This window comes from Lepisma saccharinum, chromosome 1 (genome assembly GCF_977018435.1).
Source record: "Lepisma saccharinum chromosome 1, izLepSacc3.1, whole genome shotgun sequence".
In the NCBI taxonomy this organism is placed as follows: domain Eukaryota; kingdom Metazoa; phylum Arthropoda; class Insecta; order Zygentoma; family Lepismatidae; genus Lepisma; species Lepisma saccharinum.
This window is the reverse complement of record NC_139229.1, coordinates 188248030-188273353: the sequence shown is the minus strand read 5'-3', so window position 1 is coordinate 188273353 and position 25324 is coordinate 188248030. Positions and strand designations below refer to the sequence as shown.

General features: G+C 40.0%; 1 protein-coding gene across 13 annotated transcripts in view; it reads right to left on the bottom strand.

Annotated features, from left to right (window-relative positions):
• Positions 1–25324, bottom strand: part of rg (A kinase anchor protein rugose) — a 1179223-nt gene that overhangs the window by 771402 nt on the left and 382497 nt on the right. For all 13 annotated transcript variants that reach the window (XM_083144766.1, XM_083144776.1, XM_083109897.1 and 10 more), the window contains exon 2: positions 1269–1373. In XM_083144766.1, the coding sequence (XP_083000892.1) occupies positions 1269–1373 (105 nt within the window). The remainder of the gene's footprint in view (positions 1–1268; positions 1374–25324) is intronic.

The following is a 25324-nucleotide window of genomic DNA, read 5'->3' as shown; positions in this document are numbered from 1 at the left end:
AAGAGTCTACTCTGACTCTGGAATGTACTGCACCTCAGCAAATGCACACTAAAGAAGGATACCTCAGCTTTGCCTGTTTCACGCAATATCTCTCAATTGATTTTTCAACGCCTATGAAAGAAAATTACACAAAATTTACATTTAAAAGCTGTAGTTAATAAATCGGGCATAATTTCAAGGGGCAAAAATTTCCGGTCAGAAGACACGCGCTAAGCAATCAACGCGATAATTTTCAACTTGAGCGCATTCCTCTATAAACCTTTCTTTAATTAGGCACTTTTTATCTGCTGTGTGTGGTGCGGTATTAAATGGGACAGAAAATACATGGGCTGTACGATGTATAGTACCTTAGAAGATGGAAACATGTTTGTAGAGATTAGAAATTAGTTAGAGGTTTGCTACAAAAGGAGGAGTATGATGTGTACTGATATAGCCACGGCAGGTTGAGTAGAGCCTCGTGCTACAAATAGAGAGGTCCTAGGTTAAAACCATGGAAGATAATTGACATCTCAGCATGGGTGTTCCTTGTCTTATTTCATCAGTTCATCAACGTCGTTGCGGTTAACTCAAGAGCCAGAAAGCGATGTAAAATAACCAAATAATTACAAAAAAAAAAAGAACCATACTTATCCCGGGAATCAATCTCTGGAGCAAGGCCACGCATAATAGCAGAGAAAGGGAGATAGCGAGTGAACGAAGCGAAGCAGTCGACGCTGCTGCAAATGGCTGGTAGCTGCACTCGTTCCTCCAGTTCCCGCGCACGTGTTCAATGATCGAGCCCTCTCGAGTTGCTACTTGCGCAGAGACTCGTTTTCGTTCGCTCGCTCTGTTACAGGACAGAGTATAAAAAGGGAGCAGGTGCAGATATAATTTCATGAATACAATTTTATTGTGAACAACCTAGTATGAAGCGCACGGGACGTAACTGGCCTTCTGCCTAGGCTTTTCGCTTTTAAAGTTGTTCACTCTTCATGACCGTGCCCCATCAATGGTTTTGCCAACATCAACCTTTCAATAACATCAAGTTTATATTAAGGCTACATTTCCATCTCGCACAAATATTCCCAATCTACACAGCATCTCAGTCACCAAGCAAGCCATTTTCCAATTTCAGTCTTGACGGAGTTTCTGTGAACTCCAACGTATCTGTAACATGTGGGCACTATTCTCCCAATTAACAACTTAATCATCGCAGCAGTGGAGAGTAGCGCCAGTAAATCGTGTTTCAACATGCTTTATAAATTCAAGAAAAAAAGGCCATGACTTACCTGAAGATTCGGAGGGCAATGATCCAGCAGTTCCAACATGTGCTTGATGTTCTGTGCGTCTTGGATGACGAAGTTCAGTTCCATATCAAACTCGCCACCCACGAGCTGAAATACAAATATTACGAATTACTGAAAAATCTAATAATACACACTAAAACACACCAATAACATTACACCTTGAAAAATTGCAATAATTTGTGCAACACGGCATGTGTATGAATAATTACGATATTCCAAACAGCATCAAACTATAGGTTCCCTTTACACATGTTGTTGCTTAGCAACTGGTCTAACGGTATTAAATAAACTAGAAAATAAATAACCCAATAACACAGTTCTTCCATATGTCCGCAACATGGGCAATAATAATCGACTTCATATCCTCGTTTATTTCTATCAAGTCATTTTACTCAATATTTAATAATAAATATATTTCTGTTTAGGATTATTACTTTATGTGTGCAACGATGTACTTAAATCATCCATGTTTGGAAAAGATGGCAGTGTTTTAACTCATGATTTTTTTGTTTTTGAGAAGCACAGACCTTTTACACTGTCTCTGAGGAAGTTTTTAATGTATCCTCACCTCCTTAATGTGTTGTGTATGTCCTGTGCAGGTCCCTTTACAACTTGCAATTTTAACTTTTCTCAAGGGTCTCTTACACCATCTTTTTTTAACAATGAGGTAAGGATTTTAGAGAAGGCGATTTTTCTACGTGTACTTTGAAGAGTGCAAAATGGCCGTATGTTTCGACGCACCCATATTTTAAACTCATTCACTACGTTAAACATGTAAGTCATTTTGCAACACGGCGGACAAAGCACAATTTCAAGGGTTGTTCGGGCTTTGCTGAAACGCATGCACATTTTTAACGTCTTCCCTCATATGATTCCAAACAGGGCGTTTCAAGCGGAGTCGAAACCAAAATTCCTATTGAAGTACACTACTGGTGAAAACAGTGCTCTCCAGTTCGACTGTGTATGCAATATTATACATGGTGTTAATTATCGGATTACAGGAGCCCGACAAACCTGTTCCTGGACCGTATAAATGAATTAAATTCCTTGAATGTGTTGTTGGTGCTTACAGTTTTATGATGTTGCAGAGGTAAAAAAACGGGTGCCGTTAATTTCAACATTACAACCTTTTCATTACCTTGCACTGCAAGAGCTTCGTTCATTTTATGCGTCATCAAATGCCTGAAATAGCTTGAATCGAAGTTTCCCTTGTCTGCGAGGAGACACGCAACAAAATCTAGAAAATCCATGTTCGCTGCGGATGATGTCGACAACATCTATGAGAAAGAAGAAATAGTTCTGTATCTAAAAATACTCTACGATCTTCCTTGTATGTTACCTTGTTGGTGGAATGTACGTATATTCAGCACTGCATGTAGGGTTGTGTTTAGACCGGCACACAGCGGCCATTAATTAGAGGAAAGCAGATTTTTAAAACAAAGTTATCCGGGAACAGCTTCACAATTACTTTTAAGCTTGCCTTTATCTGCATGCAACTGTTTGTTATTTTTCCATTGAAATATTTCATCGGTTTTCGTAGCTTTTGTTTTCCACTCCTCAATAGTTCTACCCAGTAGCGTACGCAGGATTTCATCAAGGGGGGTGTTATTTCGAAAACTTTCTACAAATTCACATTACCATTGTTTTATTATACTTTAATTAATTAATTAATTAATAATAAATTAATTAATAATTCTTATAATTAATTAGTTTAATTACTACTAATAATTACTACTAATGCAGCTGCTATTTATGAAAGAAAGAGAACAAAATTACATTTCTTTTGTTTCTTTGTTACAAAATAATTGTCTAGTCAACGGTTATTTGTATATGATAAGTGAGACATTTTAAGTGTGAAGAAAATCCATAAAAACAAGCAAATATATTATATTTATTGAAATAATCGAAATATGAAACTCATTCAAGGAGCCGCGCTGGTGTAGTCTGACAACTTCGTGGGATATCCGGGTTCGATTCCCGGAATTAGTTGGAATTTATCCAGCCCCAGCCTCATAGCAATGGGTACCTGAGAGCAACCCTCGGGGATGGTGCTGATCACATCACCTGCAAAATAGTTCGAGATCGAGAATCTCTGGGGCCCACCACACCACTACGTTGCCTTCATGGCACGGTGCTATATGCACGGGAGAATTTAAGTAAGTTTATAGACATTCCAACACATTTATCAGTTCTAGGGGATTCACAAAGCACTTCTTCAACATTATTTAATGATGTGGATGTAGACTCAGCATTACTTGAGAGTTCACAAGGGGATGTGAAATCAGTACCGGGAAGAACGTTTGCAATAAGGTCAGCACACTGTGACAAAGCAAGGAATTTTCACAATTCTCGCGAGAGTCACTGCGCGACTTTTTGCAAAAAAAAATTGCAAAATTGAACTTTGCGGCCGCTTAGATTGCGTTTGGAATGTTGTGTTTTTCTTCATGCTGCATGGGAATAATAATTCAAATTATTATTATTACTGTCGCAGATATTTGACTGTGATAAATTAGCCATTTTTAATTTTTTTCTACAGCATTTTCCATAATATTTCAAAAGCTCAAGGGGGGGGGTTAAACCCGGTAACCCCCCCTCTTGCGTACTCCACTGGTTCTACCAGGGTATATTTATATAGACACGAAACACCTTAAGAGATTAATAAAACGCATATGAAATATCTTTAAGAGTACAGGCAATGCCTATAATTGGCATCAACAGCAAATTCAAGAGAAAAATGTGGTGTGTCGGAGTGTCTAATCGAAATACGTTAGTCGACCTCCGTGGCGCAGTGGATACTATGGTGCCGTAAGCTCAGGTCAAACTATAGCACACACACACATGCACAGTGGCTCAAATCTGATTTAACATGTAATTCCGTAAGACTTATATTGAACAACTTAAGACACCTTTCCATATATTAAAGGTGACCAATATGAATCCCCATTTGTTGACAGTGGAAAATAAAAGTTTCTAAAAGGATCATGCAGGAACAAACAACAGTTAGAAAAAGTCAACAAGAAAAAGAATAGAATGGAACAGAGACAAAGGTTAGAGACAATAAGTACCAAAATTATGATAAGAAAACCGTACAGAAACCAACTCCGAATATTATAACGAAAACCGCACAGAAACAAACTGCGAATGTTATTAAACTAGGAAATACAGTTCTTTTGGGCACGAGTCTTATTAGATTCTTGAACGAGAAAAAGAGTAAAGTGTGTCTCGGGGGGATTTTCCTTCAAATTCTGCAAGTACATTCGGTACCGGGAATCTGTGGAGGAATGCCGCGCAACCCGGCAGAGAAGGGGAGGAAGCGAGTAGGTGGAGCAAATCAATGCGTGCTGCTGTAAAGGGCATGTGACTGCAGCCGCGTTTTCCCTTCCACGCACTCACCATATCGCGCGTTCACTGATCGAACCCTCTAGAGCCACTCCGCAGAGAATTCCTTTCAGTCGCTTGCTCCAGAGATTCCCGGCACAAAGTGAACCAAGGCTGAAGGCTCAAAAATATGCATTTTGTTAATCCATTATCTCTTGCTAAAAGAGTTAGTGCATGATCAACAACAGCGTTTTTAGCATACATAGTTTTACAAGCGGTCTACACACACTCGCTAAGACACTCCACTGTGGAGAGAAACACATTTCTTTAGCTACTATACATACAATGTACGTATACTGGAGATGCAAAATGTTATTTGCAATCACAGAGCGATGAAAGATTAATTTATGTGTGTGAGTGTGTGTCTCTCATCACTTTTAAAATACTCGTATTACTTTAAAAAATAACTACTTGTTGTCACATTTGGAAGAATGTAATCGAAAAGGAAACTACCACCCCATCCTTTACAATGTGGATGACCTTCTGGAATCCCTCATATATATTAGAAGCTCTTCCTCATTTTAATTACGGTTTCTGTCCATTTCTCCATGACTTCCATTGCTATCAGTTTCTATTTCTTTCCTCAATTACGTTCCTTGCTCCGTGACATCATTTCCTTATTCTGCCAAGGTTTGTTTTCAACTGCGACGATGAGGATGAATGAATGACAACTACATGAAAATTGAGGGACACGTGACGGATACACCCACGCTCTGTAAATTTACTAGGATTGTTTTCTGTATATTTCTGTGAAGAAATAACTTCATCGTCCCTATGTACAGATGTAGTTCTTAAATACAGAAATAATAAAAACTGATCAGTAACCACGTTAAACCAATATACACTCTACCAACGAGGAAAGAATATTAATGCAGTAAAATTATGCAGCAGTAAATTCCGAGCTCCTCCTTCAAATAACAACAAAAAAACACGGTTAACCCAACTTCTCTTTGACAACAATACCAGCGGAGCGATAATCGCGTTACACGTAACCACTGTTTTCTCAGTCATAAATTTTCTTCTTCAGCGGAAAACGTTCCATTTACACATTCCGAGTTCCGTAAATTCGTTTACGGGGAACTCATTTCAGACTTCCTCCCTTCCGTCTCTTCCCCTTATGGTTGGATTCAACCACAGAAAGGAGAATCTAATTCTGAACAAAAATCTGCACTACTCATTTTTCACAGCCGAGATAGGAGATGCATAAGAATGAGAAAGTTCTACGAGATGAGAACGGCAAAAATTTCATATCATTTCTGTTATCTTTCTCCGCTTCCATATATTTTTAGTCATTCTGCTTCAAAGCCTTTTTTTGCATGAAAGCAAGATTTTTAACAGATGAGAATGGCTAGGTAAATGTTACTCTCCGCTCCAGTCCAACATTTGTTTTGCTTCCATGGTCGACTAGATTTTTCGACTCCGGGAAGTCGATTTATAAATCTTCCCACAGTTTGAACAGATAGAGCCTCTAAGATAGTGATGCATGTGGAGGCGGGTTCCATTAGGGAGGGCTCCCCTGTTTTTTTTTTGTTTTTTTTTAAACCACAACAATGAGGATGTGATGGTTACATGAAATTGATGAGATGAGGTGATACTTAACAAAGAACTCCCATGTCCAGGCCGGAACTCGAACCAAGGAACTTTGGTGGCGAGATCAAAAGTCTGCCAGCTAAAGCGTTCGGCAACATACACACATAAGAATAATAACAATAATAAATTAGGAAAGCAGGTAAGATAAAAAATGATAAGAACACCACGTTTGATTACTTCGGTTTTGATTTAAATCGCCAGAATCTTGGTAGGTTCAATAACTGCAAATTACAGAGTATATGAAACGACAAAACCCTAGATGAAAATTTAATGAGATAACAAGGACTGCAGTTTCGTCATTCCCTTACTGTACCTTGCCGGCCACCATAGCGGAGTGGTCAGCTCATCGCGCTACGTCGCCAGGGGTCCCGGGTTCGAATCTTGGTCTCGGCATGGATGTTTGCGAGTGTCCATTCATCAATTTCATCATATCATCACTCATCCCCACCTTTGCAAATTAGCCAAAGTGGCACAAAAAGCGAAATAAAATAAAGCAAATCAATCATACCATCCTGCATCTTCTCGCAGTATTCAAAACTTCAGGCTAATCCTTAAAAGGCCAAGAAAACAATTAGGTTGCATTTTTTAAAAAATTGTTCGAAGAGAAATACTGGCAGTTCTGTGAGGTATGCGAAAAATCTACAAAAACCTTGCGAATATTTCCCCTAAAACTAAAACAGCAGAACTAAACCGAGCATAACAGCCAACTTCCAGGAAACATCCAACAATTTTCCCCAAAAAGCAATCTCCATACGAAACGAAATCTCCATACGAAACGAAGAGAAACACTAGCGAGGATTGTAATAAAAACGGTTATCACGTTCTCACAAACCCAGATTAAATTCAAACATTTGTGCTCTGAAAAAAAATGAAAAGAAAGAGCCCATTTATTCAAGTTATCTTTCACCACTGCCGAGCGCCCAACATGAAACAACGGACGCCGGTCCGTACACAAACACAGATGGAAACTTAGCGCGTGGCCATGCATGAACACTCACAGGAGTTTATTTCCAGACCTCAAAACGCTTCAAACCGACCTCTCCATCCGCCGTCTCAGGGCGCGAGCATGCTTTTTTTGTTGTCGCTTGTGTGTGGGAGCAGAGAAAGGAGGTGGGGAGCGAACGGAGACAATTCCACATGATTTACCAACGAAGGGGAGCAAACCGAAACGCAGACAAGGAGAAACAAAACCTTACCATAAAATGGCTGCATATTCGGGGTAATGACTCGCCATTCTGCATCGTAAAAATAAAAATTCCACCGAGAATGTATATCTGCTGGAACAGCAAAAAAAAGTTGCCCCCCCCTCCCCCACATACCATTCTCCACGGTTAGCGTCACACTTGGAGCGCGGAACATTTCGGTCGAGTAAATCTTTACTAAGCTCAGCATTCCCTCTCTTCTTTTATGTTTGCAGATTGCTGTAAGGACCTCGGAATATTGTCTGTAGGAAGTCCCTGTGGAAATGAATCTGCGGAATGCACGAAGTATGACGTTAGTTAAAGCATTAGAGAGCGGTTCCACACTGTCGAATATTTTCATTATATCGCCTACGGAATGAAAGTGAATTTAAATTGTTATGTTACAAAAGAAATAGAACACTGTAATACAGGGTGGCTGAGTGCGTTAAGTGATCTCACGACCTCGCAATCGAATTTTTCGGTGTCGAGTCTCAGTTAGGGCATGGTTATTCCTTTGCGAATGTATCTTCATCAACTTTACTTAAGCATCGTTTCATCCGCATCGTCGCGATGAACCGAAGGGTAAAAATGAGAAAACACAAAAATCCAAAGTGGTTGCGGGGGGACGATGGATGAAACGTGGGAGGAAGCAGCAGCAGATTCTCGACATCTTGTTTTTCGATTTTTGAATTGTGAACATTTTCCACAAAAAAAACAACAAAAAAACATTACTCCCTAGGATGTTCGCAATGTTTCTGTATTACTTTTGTTCATAAAAACATAAAAGTAATGTACATAGGCATAGGTGGACATATTTGGCCCCCTTTGGATGTGTGCTCTTCATGACACTCCTGGGAGTGACAGTGTGTATGTAATTCCTTGGTAATGGTAGTAATTTTTGTTATTATAATTAATATATAACTGTACCTACATAAGCAAAAATGCATTGATGAAAAAGTAATATTGTTATTTTGAGGTTGAGTAAAAATAAAATAAGTGAGTGACATTCATGCAATAATTTGGTTATTATTTTTTAACGATGATGATAATTCTTCTAATTTATAATTAATACATAACTACACCTATATAAATAACAAATGAAGCAGTGATTCGATAACATAATGATTTCTTGATAAAAAAGTGTACTTTGAGCCCCACCCTCTCAGGTAAGTAAGTTCCTCGTATGGCAAGGGCAAGGTAGGAAGATACCATCCCAGCATTCTCCCGGATTTTACCCGTGACGTGAGTGTTCCTTTGCGCATCACGCACTCTTATCATCGCGATTAAGCTTGCAGTGCAAACCAAGAAAAATAACGATGGGTGCAGATCGTAACTTCATTCAAATGCATCCGCGTACTTTCTATCTTATCTAATGGCTTGTACGGGAAGTTAAATTGTCCTGCTGCTTTAAGCTTCTACCGCTTTTTTTATTTCTCTCTTAGCTACCCTCTCTCTCCCCTGCGAAATCTAATTAAAGTTCCCATCCAATGATAACTTGCTCTGGAATTTGCGTCTGTAACGATAATACCAGTACGATCCGCCGCGTTCCAAGAATTCCAAGTTTTACACTTCTTTGTTCTCCTTGGAATTCCTGAGAGTTCTTGCACTCTAACCCAACGCATCTTCGCAGCGACAAGGTTCAGAACGAGATTATCCTTGCAGCGTAAAGGATTAAACGCATAAATATTCCATATCTGCAAAGCGCGAAATAAAAAAAAAAAGTTCTTACGAATTAAAACAGAATGTTTCTGGGAAGAGCTCTCTACATCGTTGGCCGCTCCAGTAGAGATCTGCTCGACGAAAAGGAAATGGAAAAGAAATATAAGGGAATTCACGTTCTATGTCTCCTTCCTGCCTTGCAAGATGTCATTTCCAGGCAATTTCAACGGAGGAAAAGATTCTTAACTACTTTCCCGAAAGATAAATATACTCCATTTCGTGTCATCGAATTACAACAGTAAACACAATTATTGGAAGTCACATGTAATATTGATATTTCTAACCTGGTCTATATATACTAGAGATCTTGAAATCCGGATATCAGATAAATTCTGTCCCTATCTCTTATTTGGACATAATTTCCTTTATTCCAGACACCATTCTTACCAGAATAACTTACTGAACTTGAAAAAGTAAGTAATAATCTGAATACTCAGCTAACCGTATTGGTCTGATATCCGAATTATACGTTGCATCCGAAACGGATATCGGATAATTTTAAATTAGAATATCCGTTATCCGGATTTTGTGGCCATCCCTACTGTATACTACCATAATTCATCGGTCACAAATAACTTACTTTCACATATTTTGCAATAATGTTGAATATAAAGTATAGTGTCGAAGCGAAGGAGGGGGTATTAAATTACGAACAACGGGGGAGAGGAATTATGAAATGACGCGTCGCGACACGAACACAGTACTACTGTACGCACAATTAGTAATTATTTTAGTTCATCTAAAAATAAATAATGGCACCCTCAACCTTCACCATTACCGAAAACTCAAATATACAAAATTACATATTTTCTAAAGTTGGAATTCCCTATTAAGAAAAAAATGATGGGAAAGTTGAAATAGTGTTCCTTTTTATGCTGTCGGACTGAAATAATTTTCACGCTCACTATACAATCAATGACTGGTTTTATAGTTTTAAGTTTTATTCTAGAATCAAAGCCGGAAGATCTTTAATATTTTACAAGTGACAAAGATGGTGATATCAAGATGTCTTCAATCAAGAGTATCTATTTCAGAGTAGGCACCTATCGGTAGAATATACAATATATATACACACACTGATATCCCAAAATTCGCTGAAAAATAAAACGTCGTCGCTTTGTAATCAAGAGGTATCTGGTTCAATACCCGGTGGAGGCACATAGTGGTTCGGATCCCGCTTTACACTGTAGGCTCAGTCCTAATTAGTCTATCAGTGCATAAAGTGGACTTAAAATACTTCACACTTCACTGTAAAATAAACTTAGTGGCTTGAAAGTAATAACAACATATTCAAACACACACAACGTCAAATGCTTATTTATCTCAACTTGCCAGAAAGTACTGATGTCACCTGACACTACAATTAGTCTCGGGAATCTGAGAAGCAGACGGCGCATAACGGTGGAGAAGGAGAGAAGCGAGTCAGCGTAGAAAAGCATGCAAACGACTGGTAGCTGGGGCCGCGTTTTCCCCTCCATGCACTCAATTTCCCTCTTACACGTTCATTGGCCCTCTCGAGACTTAATTGTGCAGAGGACTTGTTTTCGTTCGGTTGCACCAGAAATTCCAGAGATAATGTACAGTTTCATCAGAAACTGCCTTGCATTGTTTAAACCCGCCTTCCAGAGAAGGTGACAAATATATATATATATATATATATATATATATATATATCTTGATCAGTGGCGTACACTGAGTCGAAGATCTGGACTATCTCAGCATGACACATGGTCCTAGGGTATTGTGGAAGAAAGAAAACCAGTAAACGACGTGTACAAGTGGTTAGACACACTCATTTTGCTTGTTCAAGGAAGCCACGTTGCCATGCCAACAGCAGCCAGGTTGCAACCTCCAAAGAAATCTGGGTATTAACTTCAGAATCATAATCATCTTATCGAAATCAACAATGTTATTCACAATATCGAATCGATTTGTATTCGATATTTTATTTATATTTCGCAGATGCCCTAGCTAGCCTAAGCCTAGTATATACGCTATTGTTCGCGATCTATTCTATTGGTAGACCAACCTTACAATCAGGAATAATAAAGCAACGCATCTCTAAAAATGAAGGCAAAGACTGTGTGTACGTGCACAGCTACTCGGTTATTTCAAACAGATTGGTTACTGTGGTGCTCGTCGTGATGTTGTACCATAAACCCACTGATTCCCTTCCAGTTATATAATCAATCTTTAAAATCAAATTTCCTTTCAAGTTTTCCTCTTCTTTGCAATCCTCCCTCGCGTCTTTCGCATCGCTCTTCTCGTCTCCTGAGAGTCTCTTGATTAAGGACATCGTCTTGGGACCAAGGAGTATCCCGAGCTTCCCTTCCCAGTGGGCGTATTGAACAAGCCCTACCTATAATTAGATACAGCAGGCAACTGTTTTGACGTCCTCCGGTGCACATTGCCGTCGATATCCGAGTCGATGTAGTTCAGGTACGCAGGCACGTGCGCTGAGGTTCAGTTCAAACACAGCGAACGGAAACAATAAATCTTAAATTTTAGTCGCGAAAACTTTTTCCTCAGCGTGTTTCCTGCTCTTAATAAGTCAGTGGTTCGTAAATCAATTACGAAAAATTTGTTTCAAAAGATTCAGCGGAGTTTCTTTCCAGGTTAAATTTAACCTTCTCTGTCCGGCATTTTTTGTGATGTAAAGTGCATTCCAGCGTTACGTATGTGGCATTTCACACATAAAACGTAATGAACTGATTCCATAGAATTAAGAAGTACTTTGTGATGCCTCCTAACAAATGAAAAGGAAAAGAGTATGATGACAGCCTAAATGCATGAATATCATAAACGAAAATGTGTGACGCTTTAAAAATGTAGTAAAGTTTGACTTCACTTGTTTGTGAAGCTTAGAGGCTAGATGTAAAATAATTTTTGTTCATGAAATGTGCAAATTGTATGCATTCACAAACACTTAAACTTTAATTTAATTAAAAACAACAATAATTTCATTTTATGAACTTGATGGAATAGGGTATGTGTGGTATGTGATATCTAGAACTTACAGTACACATCAAAATTAATGTAAATTACGGCTGTATTGTGGTCTCCCATTGAGTTAATTTATGATTTTGTTAAGTACCAAGATTTAATTTGTAGTACCACTCTTGTGAAAAGAATAAAAAGTTCCGTTATTATTATTTTTATTATTAAATAAACTATTCAAAAGGTTAGTTTACGTAGAAACACACAGTTATGTTGTCCCATCTACAAAGCATTACGTATAACTGAAGCAAAATATTTAAAAAATAATATGTTATTCAATGTGAAAAATTGGGTGTTAAAATGACCTGGAATTTATGAAGCGATTCTACGTACTTGAAATGGAAAGTATCCGACAGATCCACATCTGTCCGGCGTACATTAAAAGCATTTGAGGACTAAGTGTGTCAAGTTCCTGTGCCTACAATGTGAATGGCGATACACTTCTCTTGAGCCTTTAATACATATATTATTTATTTTAGTTAAGTTTAGAAAATGTTAGTGTTTATAAAACGCAATAGTGAGCACCAAATGAAATAAACTCATTGAAACTATAGTTTCATATGCTGCATTCGTTTTCGAATCAACACAGCATTCAGCTAAACTGGCTAAACCATTTATCTTATTCTGGCATCTTGTTCCAGAAAGGCAAACTTCTTAGGTAAGATTATTTCATTTGGAAACAACCGTCACCTACTCCCCACAATACGTCTGAGAGCAGTGGGGACAAAAAAAAGAAAAAGTCTTCTCTTCTATACTCACAAGGCACGTTGGAACAGGTTTCCAATATCGGATCGAGTAACAAAAAGATCCACTGCCTGAAAATGACATTTCAGTAAATCCGCCTCACAACTCCCAATTCACAGATGTATTTCCGCCTGTTACCGTCTCTAGCTTAGGCTTCCTCTGAAACAATAATGTTCTTTTATTTTGTGGGTAAAGTACCACTGTAAAATCCTTCCCTCAATTAGAACGAGAACACTGTTGAAGGAGCAGGAGTTGATAACAATTAAAAAAAAAATAACCTTTTTATTAGGTATCAAAAATGAGTTACAAAACTAGAGAATTTAAATACATGGGTTTATATTACTACAGATTTTTTCTTAGTCATGTTGGTAGTCTCCGAACACAGGGTGTGTTCAGAAAAGGCAGTCAGAGCGAAAAACTGAAGAGAAAACAGAATGTCCGGGAGGATTATTTTGTGGTGGCCCAGGCTCCAACTTGTCAACTAGTCTGGGAACGCAGATCTTGGTGTCGTTAAAGCAAATTGAAATGAAGTTACTCGTGAAAGCAGAATGTCAAGAGGATTATTTTGCCTACAGTCAAGGATCCACCATTAACCCTCAGAATGATCAATTTAAAATGTTCGTGCAATATCTTCCAGTCGGGTCCAGCATTTGTGAGCGTACGGTTCTCCCAGTGAGTGCGGTGCACTGTTCCTGGCTGTATGTTGAGTTGACTAACCAAAGCAGGCTTGGAAAAGTTGTAGGTCCACTTTTAATTATCCTGTAAAGGGTTTGACCACTCGTCCGGGAGACCGAAGTCCCCAGTTCGAGGTGCCAAACTACTCTACCGCTGGTCCGTAGGTTCAGGGTTCCGCGGCCGCCCGATTGGACGGTCGTCGGTCCTTGGTTCGCGTCTCCGGTTAAGGAAACACGATTCCTACCACCAGCTAACGGTTTAATTCCAGGTTCGTGTCACCGGGTCGGTTATTTACACCTCCGGCGGTAAGCCACGTCGTGCATAAAGTGGTGCTGTTATTCATTTTATAGCAATAATAATAATAATTGTAATAATAGAAAACTATAAATCTTCTGGTCAATGGAGACAAGCTATACAGCTTCAAACTCAGGACTAAAACCAAAAATATCGACCATACGAGGATATACATCTATACATATATATAAATGAATCAAGAACACCTGTAGGATAACGAATATATACGTGTATTCGGCAAATATAAACACAACAATGATAATATAACACAACACACACACGCTGCAGGGGTGAACACAATATACCATTACATGATAAAATATCTAACCGCCTCTTTGGTTTATTTCCCGTGTACCTTCGAATTTGAGATTTCTATTAGCCCCTTAGGCTTGCTTTCAATGTAAATACGCGCGGCCAGCACTCTGTCACATACGAGACGCGATTAGCTAGGCGTCATAGTTACCAAAAGTAAATAATAATTGACATTACACTTGTTGGGGCACTACTATGCAAAAGAATAAGCATACACTAAATGAATGACAAGAGGAAATTAACTTGATTACAAGTACACGAGTGCTGATAATACAAACGACTGTAATATAAACTAGGATATATTCAAAATGATTAACTCAGCTATACTATTGAGTACCTAGTTTTCTAATACCTATATATATCAAAGAGCACGGTAAAAGTCAAATAATTAATTATATAAATACTCGGCGCGAGAATAGGAAAACAATAACAAATAGTAGGTCTTTTACATTTAATGAATTTCGAAGGGTGAGCGAAAGAGGTTCTTAATTTTTGAAGATTTATAGTACTTTTGATTTGATTGGCCAAAATAATTAGTAATCGCCGGCAACATTGTTCGATTTCATCTCGCTTTGTGTTATGACGAACCAGTGGCGACGTAGGTGGACAAATGTTCACTCTCACACATAAAGAAATAACTGGAGGATACTATACCGACTCAAAGGCGGCATGGTCCTCGCTGATGACAACGGTCATCGTTGCGGCGTCCCGACGACACTCGTGGCCATGACAGTCTGTCCTCCTGGCGGGCGAAAACTGTCTCTTCGACTTAGACGTAACATTCATTTTTCTTCCCTTTTTCCATCGCGGCGACGAAGATGGGCGGAAAAAGCACCTCGCTTCCATCTGTCTGCTCGGGGCGTTGCATCCGATCGTGGCTTCAATGGCCGTTCGGGGATACGCAGGGCGTCGGGTCGTCTAAGGGCGGACGTCGTTTCATCTCTCTCTTTTCTCTATCTCTTCTTCTTTTCTCGGTGTAACATCCGTCTCACCGTTGTGGTACTTTCGTCTCTCATCTGGGTTGGCAATGCGAGTTGTCGCTGCGGCGTGGCTTTCATCTCAGACGCCGTTATGCAAGCGTCGTGGTGCGGTTCTCTTGACTTAAGGCGTCGTATAGTTAAGCAAGGGTCCTGGCTTCTTCTCTTGGCTTCATGGCAGCAGTAATCGGAAACCCGAAGGTCCCGTCCCTCTTAGTTTTCAGCCGCCCATATTGATTCAATGTCCCTCCTTACAAAAAAGGGGAAAAACACGACTGGAGCACGTGAAAACACGTAATTAACACGGCCTCAATTCCTGGCACTGTCACTGTGATCACACACTCACGACAATTAACACGACGCGGTCGAAAGGTTAAAACAAAGCAAAGTTCCGTATCTCGCGCAAAGTGACGCGGAGATGGTGTTCGGTCTGAATATGGCGCTAAACTGTGTCGGTCCTCTGGAGTCCAGGGGTATTTAAGGAAATCTTGAAACTTCAAAAATCAACCGCCTCGCAGTTCGTTAGCTTAGAAAAAATGCTGGACGGTGGTCTTTCTTCCAGGCTCGTTGTCCACTTGGGAGGTTTGGGGGTGAAGAAAAAAAAACAGGGCAGTCCTCACACGTGTTGCGACAGAACTCCCCCTCGGTCGGCAGCTAGGACGTTCTTCCCATTGCTGGACAAGTAAAAGTCACCCTTAGTGTCAAAAATTCCACAACTCGCTATTGTTTTCCTACCCTCGCCGTCTAGAACCGAAAATCCAAGAAAAGCCAAAAAGCACAACTGGCTACAGAAAGTTGTTAAGAGTATTTACGAAATTCTAAAATACACTCACATAAACTACAAAAAAGACTGGTGACAAAAGTAATTGTCACAATCCTATGTGGGCATAAGAAGGACTTCAAGATCTGCTTTCGTGTGATTATAATTTTATCTACTTACTATGTATAACAATTATTTGATCAGTAGTGGTATTACCAGGTTGAGTCAAAAGTTTGTTCGTTTTTTCACGTGGGAAACTGTGAAGCCGGAGAAAAAGACTCAAAAGCCAAGGGAGCACCTCAAGGTGGGCACGTGACGTGCACGCCACCTGGAACATACATTCACACAGGCACAGTGCAATTATGACGATCCGTCATGGAGGTCGACAAATTTGCCGTGCATATCTTGTTACGACAATATTGGAATAAAGGGGTGAAAGCTGCGAGTCCTGCTAGGGAAATTTGTGTGGTGGAAGGTGAGGGCACAGTGAACATTATGACAGCACAGAAATGGTTCAAACTGTTTTCGTCTGGGGACATGAATGGAAGACAAGCCCCGATGGGGTACTCACAAAGAACACCCATGCGCAGGCCGGGATTCGAACCAGGGACCGCTGGCGTCATAGCGCGCTGTACTAACCACTCCGTCACGGAGGTCGTTTCATGACACTGAAAATCCGCAGAAAGCAGCATTTTATCGCTTTATGTTAAGCATTAATTCATTAACTCACAATGTCCTTGCGAGCGCCAGTAAAAACCTTTAATCAAGGGAAGGGATTAAAGAGAAAAATAAGCCTTCGGGACAAATGCACTCTTTCTCTCTCTATCCGGAAATGTTATGGCAAAAGAAGCCTATTCACGCTCCTCCCGCATTGCCAGCTCATTGGATAAATGCCAGCAATATTTTAAAAGCCCGGAGGAGGCGATGAGGAGAATAATGCCACGCGAAAAGACAGGTGCAATTTCCTAGAGGGCTTGCAGTTAAATTCCCAATTCATTATTGCATCTCCCGTGGCATCATCTTCCCGGCTTTAAGGTCGGAGAGACGCGTCGCAGGAGGAGCAGTAACTCGTGGGGAACGAAGACGTTTCCCAATGTTTGCGCCAATTACTTTGTGGAGCGACCGCGTGGCTCTGACAACACACAGATAAGCTGAGGGCCACGGAGACAATCCAGACGGAAATTGAAATTCCAGGCGAAGAAGGCCACAAGTCGAGAAGTGCCACATGCAGGGCACAAAAAGAAAAAGACTCCGCGACTCTGGCAGAAGAAAGAAAAGAAACGTTTTGCTTGAATTCCTATCAGGGCACAAGGAATCTCCTCCTCTTCTCATCTACGGGGAACGCATTTTAGGAACAACGAATTGTCGTACTACGTAAACGATGACCATAACACGCCTCTACAAATTACAAAGTTAGAATCCACCGTTGCAGTTTTACCATTATCTTAGCGATTACTACGGTGTATACGGCATTCGAAAAGTTGAAGGAAATCCAACACATCGTATTAAAAAGCATGAATAGTACCGGAGCATAGCAAAACTAACGCTGGTAAAGTATATGTCATACTGAACTTTGTAACAATACACACAATGAGCACTACAGACAGAAATATTCAAAAATCAACATCTAGACACGTGCCCATCACGGATTTCGGTTTTGAAATCTGGGTAAAAATTACGATTAGTCAGAGTACCCATAATATTTCATCCGCCCCCACCCCTTCCCAAAAGAAGCCTGAACAATGGTCTGCTGTCGCCTATACATTGTTGATTTCATTATTATTTCATCTGAGATTCTATTTCGTTTCTTCAATATGTGTGAAGTAAAAGCAAAAAATGCACAATGGCTTAATGGAAATAAATCGAGGATTCTGGAAATACGGGGAAAACAAACACAACTAAATGGCCTGACTTACAAATGAAGAGGTGCTTCCTACAATAATATTTCCAATTTATATGCAGATAAGACATATGGTATAACTGTTCATAAAACCCACACTGAATTAAAATGTTAATGTCAAATTAACAAGATTATGTGCAACGTGTGTATGAAATAGGTGGGAATGAGTATGCTCAACACCAATACGAAATATAAATTTGAAAAATGGGACTTAGAATGTATCTAATACATGATGTAGTGACTAATTCATTTAAGATACGAGGTAAGAACATACAAGTAAAGCTTGTTAATATACATTATGTTTAGAGCATTACACTAATGAATACCAGATTCAGCGGGCTTCTATATTAGACTAATAGCGTGGCCTCTCGAGGTCAAATAGATAAGCACGACATATAGGATCAGAGTAATACCTTTTGAGCATTTCTTCACAAAATCATGATCGTTCTTAGCCGTTATATTGTTGCCGAAATATCAATCGTAACTCAATTATTGATCACAGAAGACAATCAAAATAATGCAAGTTTACCCTTCCACTTTTTCTACACGTTATATCCAAGAAGCTGACACGCAGGAACAGGCATAACCGATCAGAATTAGCTGAGTAGTACCCAACATACATACAATTTGCATGGGAAAAGTTACCTTCTGGTTACGTACTTTTCTTAACAGGCAAAACATGAGAAGCATCCTATTACCTGGAAAGGGAATTTGAAAGATGTGAACGGAACGTAAAATGGACAGAAATGTTTGCAGAACACATCAATCGGAACAAAACGAATTTCTGCAGCTGGCTGAAATACCGTCGCGTAGAATTTTGCACCGTTACCGACAACGTGTGTGTGTGTGTTAGAGAGAGAGGAGAGGAGATTGAGAGAGAGAGAGAGAGAGTGAGAGAGAGAGAGAGAGAGAGAGAGAGAGAGAGAGAGAGAGAGAGAGAGAGAGAGAGAGAGAGAGAGAGAGAGAGAGAGAGAGAGAGAGAGAGATATGCGACAAACGAAAAGGGATTATTTCGGCAGCAAGGAATCCGGGATGTCGTGAAATAAGCTTGTCCCCACTATCTTCGAGTTCCTGTCACCAGTGTTGCAGGGGAATGGCGTGTTTCAAGCAGATAGCGAGTACTTGCTTCACTCCCGAACTCCCAACTGTTATTTCCGGTGACTTCGTTGTACGGCGCGGACAAGCCCAGGGAGGAGTTAGATTATATTAGCTTGGATTCCAGGGATTCTACGAAGAGAGACGACTCGGGAGGTATTCGAGAAGGACATTTTTTGGAAAGAGAAATCCGACATCAAGGTGAGGTGAGGCCTCGACACAAATATCATCCTGCTTTCCTCGGATATCTAGTCTCCTGGCAACCATTCTTGTTCAAGTTTGATTTTGGGATGGGATGCTCGCATGTCTCTCCGTACAAGAATGCCCGGTAAAGCGGTATGGAAATGAAAGTTTCCTTCAGCACGACTGACCTCGAGATATTGAGTAGATGCTGCCTGGTGGTCCTGTCGGTAGGGTGTTTGACTGTCGTGCAGGAGACCGGGTTTGATTCCCGGTGTGGGTGATCTGAAGTGGCGGAAGCGTGGTCTGATCACATCACCTTTACTATGGCTGACGTGGAAAATGTGTTGGGAACCTACCTCTACACTCACCCATGTGCATTCAGGTTTATTTCTACCTTTTTGAGATATCGATAATAGTTCTACATTCTACATTCACAGAAAAAAGGATAAACCTGTTCGTATCCGTGCCATTCTCAAGCCGTACGTGACTACCGGCCATGTCAGGTATAAAGAAGAACATATCAAACCGTTTAACTGCACTGACACCTGCAGCACAACAACCTTAATATGGTGTATCATCAACATGCTATAACGCTTCGGATATTAAGACGTCGCCTTGAGTGCTGATTCGCATGAACAGGCGGGCGGATTTATGATGTAAATTTATGTTCACTTACCCTACTATTTCCTACGTACTTCTGTGGATCAAATTTTACATTTCTAATTCTGTTACTTTCTGATACAGTCGACACTATCGTTATATAAAAGTGCTGTACTCATTGGCCGCCTTGCTGCCGGATCCTGTGGCCGAGTGGTCAGCACATCGCGCTGCGACGCCAACGTTCCCGGGTTCGAATCCCGCTCGGGCTTGGTTGTTTGTGAATGTCCATTCATCAATTTCATCATTTCATCACTCATCCTCATCTTCGCAAATTAGCCAGGAGGCACAAAACGCGAAGTAAAATAAACTAAATCAATCAAGCAATCATTGCCCTTGCTGTTCAATACCCTAATAGTACCAATACCAACTCCCTTCCAAAGTGTGCTCCTTGCAAGTAGCATAGGGTTGCTATGTTACGTAAATGAAAATCCGGGACACTGCTCTCCGAAAGCCTGTTGCAGGACTGGACCCGACAAATTATGGACTATACACTGAAAGAATCCAAAGATGGTAAGGTGTTTCAGAAACGATTTTCAAGGATACAGAGGAAAATAAAATCACAGCCTTGTAGCCTAATTTTAGATGGCCGTTTTTTGCAACAAAAGTAACAAAAATTCGAAACTTAAAAAGAAGTTTCAGAAAATGAAAACAATTTTGTAACTTACATAATAAGATTCGTGTATAGCAATCCAATTAATAAGTAGCTAAACTCAAGGATTATACTCTCATCATCCAGTCGATTCCGGAACGTACAGCGTACCAGTATTATACTTGTCTCGTACCCAGCTACAAAACCTAACTGTAAATTACGGTGAGGTAAAGAGTATGATAGAACGGTAGATGCATCAAAATGAGTAACTTTCTATCTCACATGAAATAGGGCAGCATTAAAAGTTTAAATATGCCTCGTTGAAAAAGAACGACATTAGCCTACAAATACCACACGTCCACATAACGTCCCGTCAAATGAGTGCGACGGGACTGCATGACACAACGAACGCAGTCAGTTCCAGGCGCAGTACTTCATACATAAACATGTTTTATATTTCCATTAATTCTCTTGTTAGCGGTGGATTTGCACCAACGGATGCGCATACGAAGGGTAATTTGCGAGTCAACATATTTTTCCTCGGTAAATATGAAAAACAGGAAACATCAGCTGAATTTTACTATTGCAACCTCTCTTTTGATGCTGCTACGCGAAAATGCATTCACTGATGCATATAATTAATGCAATATCAGCATGTTTTGCTTTCACGGCTTCAAGAGATATCCAAGCATAGTTTTAATTTTGGACAACACTTCTTGTAATAGAAAACAGGGATGGTGTCGAGACAAGACGAGACATAAGGGTTTCTTTGTCTCATCTCGATTTATAATAAACATCTGTCTCATTGTAGAAGGGTAAGTCTCCGTCTCGTCTCGGGTCTCGAAACATACAGCATAAACAATTTCAGCGCATCACCGCACAAACTTTCATCAAGGCAAACAACTTTTCTTGATAACGTTTTACTCTATGATGCTACGATTCGACCTACCAATGTTTGAAAAACGGAAACGGAATCTTACAAGGACATGCAACCACCCAGGAGAGGCTCACAATCGTTAAAATGGTTTGATTTTGCACATCCCATAAAACACCCTTACGGAACTTATTATCTGAATAGCCCTCGTATACACTACAGAAAGTTAAATTATATTATGAACATTACAATGTTGCCCGTAAACTCAACTTTGAACTATTATTATAGATTACACACAGGCGGGAGAATTAAAAATTATATATTTATCCATAAAAAATTGATGTATTTAATACACCAACATACAGGGTGGACACAAAGTGGGCGTACCCCTGAGTTTTTCGTCGCAAAGTATGTTTAACTGTTGTTGATTTGCAATCGTTCGACCATGATGAAACACGTGAAACTTGATTTAAAGTGCAAGCCGTACCGTCCTTGTCACGTTAATGAACTCTCTGATGCTGATAGGACGTGACGCCGGAATATCTCCGCAAAACATTTGCTAATTGAATTATCAGGTACGTGATCACATCGCTATAACAACAACAGCCACTGTAGTATTGGAAACAAAGTATGGTATGCCCACTTTGTGACCACCCTGTACATTTAAAAAATAATCATATCGCCTCAGAGGGTCACATGTCACTGTACAATTACGTTAGAGTTACATAGATTAACACATAATTGTATTAAAACATGTAAAAAATGGATAATTAGCAGGCACCCTACATTTATATTTGCATTAAAGTCTACTCCGTTGTGTTTGTATTACAGACGGTAATTTGTCACAACAGGCATGATTATATTACTATTTATTTAACATTCCATGTTGTTAATGAGTTACCATTATTTTTTAGTATTCGACCTACTTACATGGAGAATGTCAAGGATGATCCTATCGATATCCCGAAACTGATCCTAATGTTTGTTCTATTTTTTAAATTAATTATCAACTTCTAATACAGCTTCAAACAAGGTTCCTGAGGACTCCCACGGAGAGTGACGAGACAGGAAATCGAACGCGAGATGCGAAGCAGCACAAAGAAGCAAAACTCCGTTGAAACCTTTAATGAATGCGCCTCTTCCCGCTCGACTGTTTCCATTATTACTGGTGTGCTTAGTGACAAGGGAGAAGCTCCGACTCCCCCCGGGAATTATCAGTTATTACCTTCCGCCTCGGCGGCAGTGAAAGCGTCCTGGTGTAGGAAGTGAGAACGACGACCAATTTCATGCTCCGGAAGCAGCCATCGGAGCAAGACCTTAAGCTCTTTGCATTTCGACAATTCCCGGACAATCCTCGGCAGCGAATGCATAACTAGCCGCCATTACCACACGGCGGACGCAACAGTAACCACGCACATGTGGCACAACAATTCACCGCAAAGCAATTTTTTTCCTCTATCGGACGTACCTCTACTGCCCTCTACAGGACTTAGCCATGTATCATTGGATTGGACATACGCGCTGTCACTGTCAGAGCAAGCGAGCCATGTACAGCTTGCTGACCATTGTCCAGTAGCGTCTCCCACAGAGTTTGTATTTGTCGATTACAATCATGAGAACCCAAATGTTAGTTGGTTCTTTTGACCTACACGCAAAAGCGTATCGAAGGGGAGGGCTGATGAAGTTGTAGGTCCCAACATGCATGAGACTACGATAAAACTGTAGAAAAAATGTGTGGAATTTGTAGGAATACATATCCACACTTACGTACCTGAAAATTGTGCACACCGTGATTTAGTGATAAACTTATAGGATGATGATTTCAAAAGTGTTGCACGCTGTTTTCTTCTTTTCTAATACACTTTACAAAATACATTGAAAGACTTTAAAGTAATCGCCATTTTATCACAACGGCCGATCTTCTGGGCAAGTCTTCTATTCCTGGAAGATCACCTTTATTGTTTCAATTATTTCTGGTTACCTTATCAGAAATATTCTCAATGTTAATGAAATGCTTCCTAGGGTCTGAGATCTTCAGTTTTGGGAACAATCAAAGTCCTGGGTGGACTCATGTCAGGCGCGAAAGCAGTTCCCATCCAGACTTTATCAGAATGCAGAACGTCACTTGCCGAGTTATCTTGCAAAAATGAGGACACCAGACGAGATCTGAACTGACCCATTTTCTTCTTTTCCAGACAGAAAAAATTCAGAACAGGGACACTTCAACCAACAAATGTATGCAAAAGGTTCTATATTAAAGTCTGGCTCACACCTGATACGATGATCGGAACAACTGTGTCAGGGGAGGGGGGGAGGGGGGTAACAAAACTGTGAAAGTATCCTCAATTAAATATGAAATACAGTGTCGGACAAATAGCCACCTTTGGCATCATGTCGCCTAGTGTATGGTTTCTGATGGCATATTTCGCGTAACTGCAGCAATGATGCGTTGCATATCTTCTTTGATCTTGGCGGTGGGTTTCAAATTTTTGGCATACACCTTACCTTTCACGTAGCAACAAAGAAAACAACCCAGCCGAGTCAAATCGCGCGACCTTTTGTTTTCTGTGTCGGGCGCATATACGTACCGAAATTTTCACATACTTGACGAAACATGGTCTCCACACAGCACGAACGATATGTTTCTATACTGTATTACTTATGAGTCATTCCATGCCAAATCAACACAGATATGTGCAATTTCCAACCTGACCATCTCCGATTTTCATGATAATTGGGGAGTTGAAACTATGCATGGAACTTAGTAACTATGAAAATTTTTAGTCTCGTGCGTCTTGTAATTGGTAAATTATTCAAGGTCAAAGTTCGTATAAATTGCACTTTTTGAGACCGCTTAGCTATACTAAATGTGCTGTAACTCCGCCACTATTTTGCCTAGGAAGCTCAAATCAAGCTTATTGTACAGGGAATGGAACATGCTTTCCAGTGATATATAACAAGCCCACCTTTCGATAAAAATATAATTTTGTCACTTGACCTTGACTTTTGACCTTGAATATCTCAAAACATGTCATCACCAAAAATCGTGAAAAAAATATATTTGGTCCCTCATTCCATACTATAAAACATATCAAAAAATCATTCTGGGACTGCAATGGGATCAGAAGATACAAAACAATATGTGTAACTATGTGACTGATAAAAGCCTCATTACATGAACTATGACGAGTCAAAAGTCCTTTAACACCCTCTCCATATTGTAAAGGAGTTATCCTGGTCATGAAAGAAATAGGTTAGGCACAGGGAGATCTCTAGCTGTGTGTGTCAAGTGCAAGTCTGGCATATTGTTTACCGCCATATTGAATTCAACGCAAAAATTTGAAAGGAAAGAGGGTGATGTGATACATCAAATCAGGCTAGAATTTCACGAGAAATGAAGCACCGAAGGTTTTTCCAACTTATTTTTAGGCAGCAACACGTTATACGCATATCTTTCACTTAAAATATATATGCACATTATAGTGTTGTCAATATTCCTGTGAGCACACTCGTTGACGTCTCTCACACTCACATAGAACATTTGGCAATGTAGCAGGTGCAACATCATCACAAGCAGCAACTATGCCTTCTCTCAGATGGTCAATATCAGGGACTTTTAGTGCATACACCATGCTCTTCAAATGTTTCTGAAGGTAAAAGTCCTCCTAAGATGTTAGATCTGGGGAATGTGCAGGCCTTTTAATAGATCCCCGTCTGCCCATCAATCTACCTAGAAATTTACCATGAAGAAATTGCCAAAATGTTCACATAGTGTGGTCACACACTGTCCTGTTTCAAAACTCTGGAAAAGTGCCATATCCCGTAACCAAGGATGAAAAACCATTTCACTTAACACATCCAAGCAGCCCTCACCATTTAAGGTTCCGTTGTTGAATATGGACCAACCATTCCCGTTCTCTATACACTATACCAAATCATTAGCTTACCAGCAACCACCATTCGGCTGGGATCTGTCTACTGTAGATTATCAAATCACAGGTATTGCATATAAGTTTTATTAACTTTACCGTGGACATAAAAATTAGCCTCGTCACTGAAGAATTTTTTATTCCAAAGGAAGTGTCACGTATAATTGTTTGAGATAATTTT